Source organism: Lutjanus erythropterus, chromosome 8 (assembly GCF_056507025.1).
Source record: "Lutjanus erythropterus isolate fLutEry1 chromosome 8, fLutEry1.hap2, whole genome shotgun sequence".
NCBI classification, from domain to species: Eukaryota; Metazoa; Chordata; class Actinopteri; order Lutjaniformes; family Lutjanidae; genus Lutjanus; species Lutjanus erythropterus.
In genome coordinates, this window is record NC_139324.1 from 9,032,372 (window position 1) to 9,044,950 (window position 12,579).

At 37.7% G+C, this 12,579-nt stretch overlaps 1 protein-coding gene across 1 annotated transcript in view; it reads right to left on the reverse strand.

Annotated features, from left to right (window-relative positions):
• satb2 (SATB homeobox 2) overlaps positions 1–12,579 on the reverse strand; it is a 70,729-nt gene that overhangs the window by 32,124 nt on the left and 26,026 nt on the right. Inside the window, exon 4 of the mRNA XM_084724431.1 lies at positions 1,871–1,997. Coding sequence (XP_084580557.1) covers positions 1,871–1,997 — 127 coding nt within the window. The remainder of the gene's footprint in view (positions 1–1,870; positions 1,998–12,579) is intronic.

The window sequence follows — 12,579 nt, forward strand, 5'->3', positions numbered from 1 at the left end:
AAGTCCATTCTTCTTCTTCTTAAATAGTCAGACCTGCTGTAAAACCACAACTTGTTGTTTTTACACCTAGATTTTTTTTTACATATTAAACAACTGAGGCATGATGTATTAATTATTGAGCTTTAGAGGTGCTGGTAGACAAACAGTGTTACTGTCAAACAGAACCAGGATACTTGTCTCCACCCATTTCCAGTCTTTATGCTAGGCTAAGCTAATCATCTGCTGGCTGTAGCTTAATATTTACAGTCCAGACATGAGAGTGGTATCAAGCTTTTAATCCATCTCTCAGCAAGAATGCGAATATGCGTAGCTCCCATAAATGTCAAACTATTCCTTTAATCATAAATCGATCCCTAACCCCACTGATCTTTCAAACATCCTGTATTAACCTCAAACCCACTTCCTGTACAGGCCTACAATATCTTTCTGGAATCTTTCTGTTTTTATTTCACTTTAACCTCAAATAAATCATTTAGACTCTTGAGCACATAAGTGCGCCGATGCTCCACCATTGCTATGGATACACACGTAAACACGTAAACAAACCTGGCTGGTATGTGCCAAGACAATAACAATAATAACCCTCTCATCTGGAGTTTATCTGTTTTTATCTGTCCATCAGGATCCTGCTTCATTTCTTCAAGGGAACTAGAAGTTCCTGGCACACAGTCTCTCCCAGACGGAGACAGATAATAGATAAATCCCCACCGGGTTGTTTAACTGGAGCTTTCGTGTTTCAATATTGCTGTTTTTAAATTTGATAGATATGGTAAATTCTTGAACTGCAATGAGTTGCAATGACACGAGCAGCCCGGTGGACCAAGTGTCTGACTCAGTGCAGCCGCACACAGTGTATGGTCTAAAAGCCTCACTGTGTCCATAAAATATAGACATGGAGTCTTTCCAATGTTGTTTTTCATATTCAACAGAGGAGTGTTGGTGAGTGGAAAGTCACTGATTTAGAATGTAAACATTTCCATTTTCTCACTCTGAAACGCCACAGACAATTCCTTGTGAACTCTAATGAGTACAGCTTGGAATTGGTACTCAAACTCTTCAAGGTATCGATTGAAAAAACACAGTACCAAGTCGTATCATAACTTCTCCAGTCAAACTATACCTGCACTCAATCCCAGATCTATATGTTTTTGCTCACAGCCAATCACGGCAAGTCCTCTTCATAAAGAAGAACCTTCAAAAAAGGTAGCAAATCCAGTTGTATCTGTATCATTTTAAAGGGATAGTTCACCCAAAAATGAAAATTCAGTCATTATCTTCTCACTCTCATGCCGATTGAGGGATGGGTTTATTTTGTTGGTCCACAAAACACTGCTGGTGTTTCACAGGGAAACAGCGTTGCAGAATCACCTAAACAATGGAAGGATTTTTTATGTTTTCAAACTTTAAAAAAACTGAAAAACAAACTGAAAAAAATACTGCTTGTCTGGCATAATCGAAGTCCCCTAAAGTCCTGACGTGCCGTTTGCACACTGTCACCACACACACACCCAGTTCAGACAGTGTGTATGAACACGTGAACGTGGCTCCAAGTGAAGGATCTACAGTGAAGATTCAGACTAAAAACATGCTGTAAATAACTTTTAATACTTTAATACTTTTAATAATTTTTTAGTCAACTTGTTGGGACTTTAGGAGACTTGGAGTACACCAGACAAGCAGTATGGAGGCATTTTATGTTTTTATTCTGTTGTTTTTTTACATTTGAAAACTGGTCAGATTCTGCAACACTGTTTTCCCATGAAACTCCAGCAGTGTTTTGTGGACTATTGTAATTTTTTAAAGACTTAGACTCCAAATAAGTCTGGAAAATTCTGACCTATGACATCTCACTCTTAAAACTCAGTCTGACCTTTGTAGCTGGATCCGTAGTGTGACCATGTGGTAGACCTCCAACAACATGTCAGCAACTGTAGCTTCTGGTGCGTCAGTCAGGAAGTGGATAGGCAGAGGGTTCCACCTCCCCACCTTGATGATGCCTGGACAAAGACATGAAAGAGTCCTGTCAATGAAGTTTTTAAACAGTTTGACTTCATACAAAAATACAGATAGTACAAATATGACGTAGAAAAAAAAAAAAAAAACAAAAGGGGAGGAAAAGAGAAAAAAAATATTGCTTTAAGTCATGTCTTTCATGCAGCCACCTTTTTATTTAAATATGCTGTAAAATCAGCTTACAAATACACCACTTTGAACCATTTATTACTAATATTTCACTGTTAAAGTTGTTGTTAAAAAAGAAAACAACCTGAAAAATAGCCTCTCCTGAGTGGTCAGTGACTTTACTTCTATACTGTATTATTATTCTGAAAGCTATGGCAGCGTTTTACTTTATTTAGCCCAAACCCAGCAAACATTTTGATGATGATACATATTTAGAAAAAGACAGATAATGAAGTTTCAAATACTTTATAAACTTTGTTATAAGTTGTCAGGCATAATTATAACCATTTATTAAGTGTTTTCATTGATGAATTACATTTTAAAATCTAAACACACACTAAGCATTTTTCTTAACTGAAAAAAGTTCTGGTTTTGTCAGAATAACTGTTGTTATGACTACATTGTCATTGTGACTGTTACACAACTGAAGGCTTGTGATGGACACAATATCATGAACATAGTCCTGCAACAATCCTGCTCCCTGTGGATTGGGCTGAGCTTTACTTTAGCTGTATCTGATATTTTGTGTATTTTGAGGTCTATGTGTGTGTGTGTGTGTGTGTGTGTGTGTGTGTGTTTTTTTTTTGTTTTTTGTTTTTTTTTTTTTTGTGAATAAGTTGGTGTTTGTACCGTCTTCATATCTCTCACTTGATTTAAACAGTTTAGTTGAATTTCTTTAAAAAGACTATACCCACAAGACATGACACATACAAACACACTTCACCTACTCATTCACCCACCTCCACACACTCGCCACTCGCACACTCAAACATACACAGACACACAATCACAGAGGTTTTTCATGGGGACTGGCTGGAGCTGTGAAAACTAAACAAAGCTAATCGCATTACTATCCTCCAAATGAGATCCAGACGGGTCCTCTCTCTCTCTTTTTCTGCGCCCCCACTCCCATCCTCCTCTCTCCTTTTCTTCAGCCTTTCTTCAGATTTCTCTTCTCCACAGACTCCTCTGATCTCTCTCTCCATTCCCTCTTTTTGTTCTCCTCCACTGTGTTTATATCTCAGTTATATCTTTGATTACAGTCAGGCCGAGCTGTGTTCCTAATTATCTGGTCACACAGGGAGAGCATCATTTAATCTGCTATGAACAGAATGGACTGGACCCCTCAGGGTAGAGAGGAACCCCAATGGATCCTAAGACCACCATGACGACGTTTAAGAACCCGAACGATATATATATATATATATATATATATATATATATATATATATATATATATATATATATATATATATATATGTGTGTGTGTGTGTGTGTGTGTGTGTATATATACATATTAATCATGTGTGGAGCACCATTTCACATGTGAATAATGTAATGTAGTTTTGAGATAGTGCACATTTCATAACATGTGATACAGGCAAGGATTTTTTAAATGTTTTGCACATTAAATTTAAGTCACTGTATGTACAGATGTTCCCATACCTGAACTTTGTGACAGTGTCGTAGTCAAGACCACCTAAACCACACGAGGGCAAAATGTGGGTCGGATGCAGCCCACTGAAAGGTTTTAAATATCAAGGCCACCATGGAAATATCAAAACTTAAAATTCTTGCATTTTGCTTACAATTAAACTTATCAGACCTTTATTTTGAAAGGGGTCTGTGCTGTGTTCACTGGTAATGATAATGAACTATATCTTTTATATTAACTAGAACTTTATTCTCTCAGTAATGTACATCCATGTTGTTCTTCTTTTTGCTGCCGCTATCATTGCAATCTGTATGCAGCCTGCATGGTGCACTGTAAAACATCCAGTTTTGAACATCGCCAACAAAATAATAGCCCAGTTACAATTCAGAAAGGGTGACCAACAGTAGACGTGTCCCATATAGAACACTTCTGACTATTCCTTTATTAGAGATTTAGCCATTATTCGGAGCTTATATCATTTGTGTCTGGCTTACGGCAGCCTAATCAATTTCTCATGTGACCCTGCATAAAAAAATAATTACCCATCCCTGACCTAAACAAAGTCATGACCAAGGCAAGAGTGAATTAAAACCCAAACAAGACCAAGACTTTGAGGGGTTGAGACCAGTGTGAGTCCAACACTGCATGGCACAGGATAAAATGTGCGACATGCAAACCACAGGCAATCCCTAAAACTAATCTGAAAGATCCAGATTCTCCTCTTATTGCCATATATTGATTACGTGTGTATGTATACATGCAGAGAAATGCAAAGGAGAATTCTGTGTGTGGGAATTTTCCTCAGTGTTTTTTATGAGCAATCAAATACAAACAAAAACTAAAGAAGAGGAATCAACATAGCTATCTTTATTCAACTCTCTCTCTCCATGTGTATACAAGACTGAGTAAAAATGTGACTCTGAAAAGAGACAAGAACTTCAAAAAGTGGCCTTAAGATCAAGCAACAACAACACTGTTGTGTGTATCAACTGATACCAACGTGTTTATACAATTAATATTATCATTATTATTACTACTATTATCATTTTCGTTTAAATACTTTTAAAATAATGTATACTACTCATCCTGTATGTGATTGCTATCATCTGCTATAATGATTGTATCTTTTTTTTGCATTTTCCTTAAAAGATAGTTGAATACTAACCACCAATTAATCAAGTTTATCATTAATAATTAATCAGATGCAAAAAACACATTTTCTTCTCATTTTTTCACCTCATTTTCATTTTTTTCCTAATTTTTGTGTGTGTAAAGTGTAAATTTCCTTATTCAATAAATGGTTCAAAACAAAACAATGTCAAATGAGGTGCACTTACTGCCATTTCTGGACATTAAATTAAGTATTGATCAATACATTTTTGAATTCTTAATTGCAATTTAATATAAACAAATACAAATGCTTTGCCAGCTTGTGGGGGAAAAAAGGCATACAGGATCCTGCTACTTTCAGCAGCGGCCTGTTTTAGGGATAATAAATTCAGTTAATCAGATCCATGTTTTTTCCAGTACTTGCATCAGTATCAGAATAACCCTGTCAAAAGTCAGTTTCACATATAATATCACATTTGAAATGTAGTCATGTGAAATTAGCATATAAAACTGAAGTTACTAGGGCTGTCCTCGACTAAGATTTTTTATAGTCAAATCAGATTTGTCCATGGAATCTGAATATTTCAACAATTTCTTTCTTTTTTCAATTCAATGCGTCACACTAAATTCCTCTATTAGCGTACATGAGTGTGTTTTACCAGTAAGATTTGTTTTAACTTGTCTTGACTTGTTTTGACTTGTCTTCATTATGGGTGATGTGAAAACATGAGATTTCCACACAGTCAGAGAAATTTTGTGCATTTCCTCCTTTACTTCAAGTATAAAATCAGTGAACCTGTGGAGTGTTTCTTCCCAGGCTGCAGCAGTGATGCAGCTGCCACCCAGCGTCACCTGTCCTGCACACGCCGCGCTCCTTCACACCATGAAAAGGTATTTATTTCGACCAAACCAGAGTTGATGATTGTTGGAACACAGAAAAGATGTTTTGGGTGAGTCTGATTTTGCCTCTGTCGAGTTTGAATGCAGCTGACGACAATGATGTTTTGCAAAGGGAGTCTGGCGAGTTTGGCAAGAGCAATAAATCAGCTGTCTCATTTTAAACGAAATATATCTAACTCTTTGGTTATCTGACTAATGGTTTGAATCTTTGACTATCAGGGGGCAGCTCTAGAAATTACACGTGGATTTCTTGCTTGTCTCTGTCTAAACGTGAAATAAAATATTGCACACGTGACACCATGAATTTCACATGCGACCAAGTTTTGCTTATGTTTTTTAAGATGTAATGAATGCATTTTAAAGGGATGGAATAAAACATTCAGATCATTTTATGACACAGAGGAAAACACTGAGCCCATCCTCCTTTCTGTTTTCTTTTTTTCTGTCTATTTCGCTTTCATACACACAGACACAAACACACAAAGAAATTCTTTCTACTGGCCATCGTCAGCATGCTGCATCCGCACATCTGAAAACAAGCCATGACAACGTCGCTAATGCCAAGTTGGGTGGAAGCAAACGCGTGAATAAGCAGACAAACACAAACTCACAAAGGACACATGACGGCACACAGAGAAGTGGACATGTACATGTACCAGTTTGCATGCGAGCTCCCACCCGCCCACACACACAATCACATGCTCACAGTGTGATGGTAAATGCATTAATAATTGATCCATCATTTTTTGGTCTGCTGTTCAATGGGCTCTGCTTCTTGTCCACATTTAAAAGTAGAAATCATTGTTCCCATTTCCACATTAAAATTCCACCTCCCAGAGACATGCTTTTATGTGGCCGGCTGGTGGCTTGGCTCATGTCTGAGTGTGCCCATCCGCACAAACGCAAATCCATACACAAACACACACTGATGTCTCTGACTCCTCTCATCAACACTCGTGCAGGCCTGCACGCATGGATGCCTGTGCGCACACACACACACTCACAAACACACATGTACACACAGTAATCCCATTGTCCCATGCTAGAATTAGTCTTAATGGTCGCAGCAGCTTTGCACACGCATGCGGGGCTTCTTCCAAACTGGTTCCAGGTTCCACCCCTGGCACACACTGAGGTAAACCCCATACGCCTGACTCACCCCTATCATCCGTCATTCCACCCTGAGGAACTCCCCGTGATGAAAATCTGTCATGTTGTCATTTCAGGGAGTGCTCTTCTCTGCTGACAAACGCATCTTAAATGCTCTAAAGAACGTGCAAGAGGTCAAGCCCTATCCGAAGCTCGGAAAATTGTCAGCAAAAAGTTTTAGTCTTATTAGTAAGTAATAACTCACTTGATCCAAAATAATTAAAAACAGGTCTGCAACATTCTTATACAGCTCAGTGAAGTGTTTGTAAGTTTGTCTTCATTAACAGTTAATTCATCATTTTTAATGCTTCGCTGAGCAGCAATAAGCCATAAATAAGAACAGCTTTTGAGTTGTCACATTGTTAAAAACCCTCAGCTCTGTATGTTTGTTTGGAACTCATGGTCTGTTGCACTGCAACAAAGTGTGAAGGGACAAAATCTGTCTTCCAGTGTCCCCCATGGGACCTTGGTGACAGTCATCACGAGAGACAAATAAGTTTTTGAGCTCTTTTGAATTGTGCCATGAATAACACAGATGATGTTTCTCAATTGAAAGGATAGTTATGAGTCAAGATTTTCGATTCAGCTGCATTATGGGAATTGTATGATCTAGCGTTTTTAGATCTGCAGCTTCAAATTCAACATGAGCTCATGGGATGGCAGATACTTTGACATTTTTATGACATAACATTTCATGTGTCATTTCTATGCATTTTAAGTTTGTCGCGTATCGTTTAACACCATTTAGTCTGGTTCATTTTATGAGTTTTGGACATGGTAACAATAGTCAGGTCAGAATTCGTTTTGGTGATCTTCCTTGTGGTTAACATTGTGAAACAGTCGCTGTTTGATTAGATTTAGGCAAGAAAACTGCTTGCTTAGGTTTAGGTAGAGGTTGTGGTTTGGGTTAACGGGTTAAAGTACGTAAGTAAGTTAATTTATGTGATGTAAGTTAACTCACGTACTAAAGTTACATTTGATTTTACACAAACTGCTGTCTTCTGGGTGAAAGTTCTTTGTTTGTCCCATCCATCCACCCCGTCCCCCTACATACAAGGACTTTGTTGCTCTTTATAGTATGTCACCTGACATGTTTTTCTCTGTAACATTCATGCATTAAATGCTGTGCCGTCTCTGCTAAGCTGTCAAGACGTAACGATGTGTAATGGCATTCCAATAACATGTGAAATGACTTAAGACATTGGCATGTTATTTATACATTTATATGTATTTGATGAGAACAGGATATCAACTGTGACCACCTCTCCATCACCAAATTTCTCGAGTACCCCTTTAAAAACCTTAAAGATCATGTAACAGCTTGTGCTTTTATTTTCTTTTTTAGTCTCATATGAATTTTTTTCAACCAAGTCGCTGCACCCTCAGATCTCAGCAGTCACCTTGTTGAGTGCAATGTTGTCATTATTGTCAGAAATAATCACAAAAACTATGAAAATAAGGCCCAAGTTTTTAATAAACCAGAATTCAGAATCCTCCGAAGGGTGGTCTCGCTTAGCCAGACATCCACAGTGCTCAGTGCTGGAGAAAGGTTTGGCTCCACACCTTGTTACCTGCCTTGTTTTTATTTCTCAAAACCAATCACAGTCATGTTGGGCAGTGCTAAGCCCAGGATGCAGGAGACTCCCTAAAAACTTGATATTTCACCCAGGAGTGGTGCTCTGCGTCACACAGTGTTGTGTGCCTGATGCGTGTTCTTGCACCGGGTCATCTTGTCACTTTCTGGATACTACCAACAGCAAAACCATAACTAAAAAGTTGTTTGTCAACCTAATCTACAGGAGACCTCATGCACAACTAAAACTTCATGCAGAGATGATGTTTGTTTTTGTTTGTTTTTGTGATCATCAGTTTACAAAGATACATTTTTGGCTCCTTGGACTACTGGCACAACTGCAACCCCAATTAATATTAGACTACAATGCAGATTTAAAAAAAACTTTTATCTGACTGCTGATTAATTCTTACGCTGACCATCATAACTTAATACTGGAAAATAGAACTAAATCAGGGGTGTATTGGTAAATACAGTAATACAATATTTGTTTTCTCTCATTGATGGACTTGATTTAAAATAGAGAAGTAAAATCTCAGCCTCTTTTCAAAGAGGTGGATGAACTAAGTTTACTTGGGTTTACCCCCCACTATGCCCCTGAGCTAAACATGTCTAAAATGTATTTACTAAATTATGTCCAACAACAAAAATATACTAAGATGTGGGATCTGTTATTTGACATTGGTGTAGTATCTTGCACAAACAGGCTTATAAAACATCAAATAAACTTTTCTCATATTTTTTGCTACAATTTTCCAAGTTTTAGAAAGCAGAGCGCTGTGGGATTTATACGTTGCATCATGCAGGAATCTATACATGGTCACGTGGGAAAACATTTGTAGAAATGTTTGGGGAGATGTCACTGGTACATTAAAACATACATACTTTAACTAAAATTTGATCGTTCTGATTGACCGTTTGATATTCCCAAGGCCAACTGGGAAACCCAAAAAATGTTCTTAATAGTCACTGGTTTATAAAAGTATTAATACATAAGTAAAGTATGCCTTGACTAAACAGTATGCCCAAAATGTTCCAGCAGGAAAACAATTCACAAAAGGGTCTACTATGAGCACACGTGCAGTAGGTTGCTGACATGGTTTGCAGCAGTGACCCTTTGTGGCCTGTTAGACGTGGCACTGCAGTGATGCTGTCTCTGCCCCCTGTCCCTCTGTGTCTCTGTCACTGACCACTGTTAACTGTTCACTGACTAAAGCCGTAAAGTACAGGTCTGCTCCCATCCATTCTATAAAAGCCTTCAGACCCTTATAATTGAAATAAACAATATCTCCCAGTTAATTACTGGGCTAAGCTAATTAAAGAAAGGCCGTGGTCCTCGGCGGGGACTTTAAATACACCGCTGGGACACAAGAATGCAGGACACAATTCAAACAGGGAGAAAATAGCTGGGACTCTGTGTAATTTTGGTCATGGACCGCAGGGGAAAAAATGTATAATTTAAGCCAGAAATTATTCATTTAACATAAACGCTTGTTTTAAAAAACAAAAAGTATTCATTTGAGAGAAGCTGGGGGGAGGTGTGTGTGTGTGTGTGTGTGTGTGTGTGTGTGTGTGTGTGTATGTGTGTGTGTGTGTGTGTGTGTGTGTGTGTGTGTGTGTGTGTGTGTGTGTGTGTGTGTTTTGTCTGTAATACTGCATGACTACACAGTATTCATATGTGTATATGAACTTTAACATGAGCATGTGCATCCTTGCATGGGTTAAACAGAGTTTACAAGTGTGTGTGTTTGTCACAGTGTGTTTTGCGCACAGACAAAGTGCTCAAGTCGATTGTCAGAGTTTTGTTTGTGTTTAGTTGTGATGTCCCGTTTAGTCTCGCCTTTGAAGCCCCTGGTGTGGTGCTTTCGGGGGGGGGGGGGGGGGGGGGTGCATTGATGTGGACAGGGGACCAGTGTTCCAGGCTCGCTGTTTTCCATACACACTGATGAGACAGACAGAGACAGAGACCTCCCCTGATACTTGGCAAAAAACACTGAGGCTAAAACTGCTACTAATGGCATTCATCTGCAAACCAAAGCTAACACTGGCCATACACTTTGGTGGGCTATTTTAGGCCATGACTGTAAAATAATGTGTGTTGCTTATTTTTCTTACTCACTTTAACAGATCTACAACATAACCAGCTCACAAGACTGAGTTAATACAGAGTTATACCAGAAGGATTACAGGATAGATAGATAGATAGATAGATAGATAGATAGATAGATAGATAGATAGTAGCTCTATTAGTATCCTTTAAAAGAGCCATTTTGTGGCAATCAGATATCAGATCAGATAATCAGATTAGGGTGTCCCAACCCCAACTAGGGATCACTGGCAGTTGATTTTGAGGAGTGTAAGAAAACTTTTTTTTTTACCTCTGCATTTCATTCATTTCTGTGAAGAAAACTAAATGAAATTGTTATTTTTAAAGTTTAGATTATTATTTAAGATATACACTAAAAGAAAAAAAACCTCACAGGATAAAAGAACGATGAAGATATGAACACAAATTATATTAACAGAGCAATAACATTCAAAATAATAATAAAGAGCTGATAGAAAAATGGTCTCGTATGAAGGGTGAAAATAAAATACTGAATTTGAAAAAGTCTAATAAATATGTATGATTGTTAAAAAAAATCATAATACAGACAGAAAGTTCAGGAAAACTCATCTCTGATGCAATATTCACATGAAATGATTCATCCAAATCACTTGTTTTACACAAAGTTCCTGCAGTTACCGTGTTCACTGTTTGAGTTAACTGTACAGTTTATCAGCTGCGCTGAGAACCACTGCTTCAGTCTCTCAGGTTTCACCTCATTTGAGTGTTTTTGTATGTTTGTATGTGATTTCATCACATGCTTTACCCAAGTCTTAAATCTCATTTCCAATCCCAATATTCTGATAACAACAGTGGTAGCAATAATATTAAGATTGGACAACAGACAAAAGTTTTTTTTCTTTTTTCCAATGTGGGTCACATTTTTGATACCTTGGCTATAAATGCGTAAATCTTGAGATATGGATTGTGTAAAAGAGATTGATATTTGGTTTATATAACAGAGACTTCCAGTCAGAAAGTGAAGTGGTGAAAATACTGTAAATATAGTGTAAACTTAAACTGATACTGATTTCTCCTGCTGCTTCTCCAAACTGGATGCGTGCCAACCTCCATTTACTCTAGTAATACACTGACTATAGATACTGAGGATACTGAGGCTCAGGAGACCTACAGAGACTTTCAAATGTATGCAAACCACGTGTAACCACTGGTCCAACATTATACAACAGAAGGAGATAAAAATACACACCTTATCAATTATAACTTCACTTATGTTGTGTATGGCCTCACCTGCCCATGTGAATGTTTTTACATTGGGTGCACCAAGAGGCATTTGAAAGATATCGTGACAGAGCATAAATGTGCCATAAAAACTAACAATATAGATTATCTTATGGAACGCCATTTCCATAAATGCCACAACAGTAACAACAGCCTTTTATGAATGAAGGGGATTGAGTTTGTGGAGCAGCCTATCAGAGGTGGTCGTGATCGTCTCCATAAATGACTTCAGTGTGAGACCTACTGTATTTTTAATTTTGATGTTTTGATGTATCCAGGTCTCAATGAGGAAATAGATTAGATAGAGCTTATCTGTAAACTGGTTTAATCTTTTCATTGTTGTTGGTGTTATTCATTATTGTTGTGAATATGAACTTTTTTTCACCACATAGCTTAGAGGTTTATTGTGTGGTATGCTTGTGTAATTTAGCCACCTGCTCACTAAATATCTATATAATCACAACACTTTGTTTGACTCTTTGCAGACACACCCTGAAGAAATGCAGGGTCACAATTGGTCTGCATCTTTTTGTTATGTCATATGCCTAACTCATAAATGGTGTTAACTATATTCTTGTCTTGGTGCAAGCAGGCTGGTGTGAGCCCTGTGTCTTTCCTGTTTTTTTTTAAGTTGATCAGTTTGACATTCACCTGGAGTTTACTACTTTACAACCCTGAGCACCCAGTGTAGATTCTTTCTTGCTGAATCTATAAATTTTATTTCAGAAAGTGAACTTTTAAGCTTAAGTTCAGGATATCTTGACCCAAAATCCTCTCTTTCTTGAGCTCTAAAATAAAATATTAATGTCTTGATTGTTAAAAAAAAAAATCCTTTAAAACTTCTCTCCAACCAGTGGGAACCCTGATATTCTATTTTCAAAA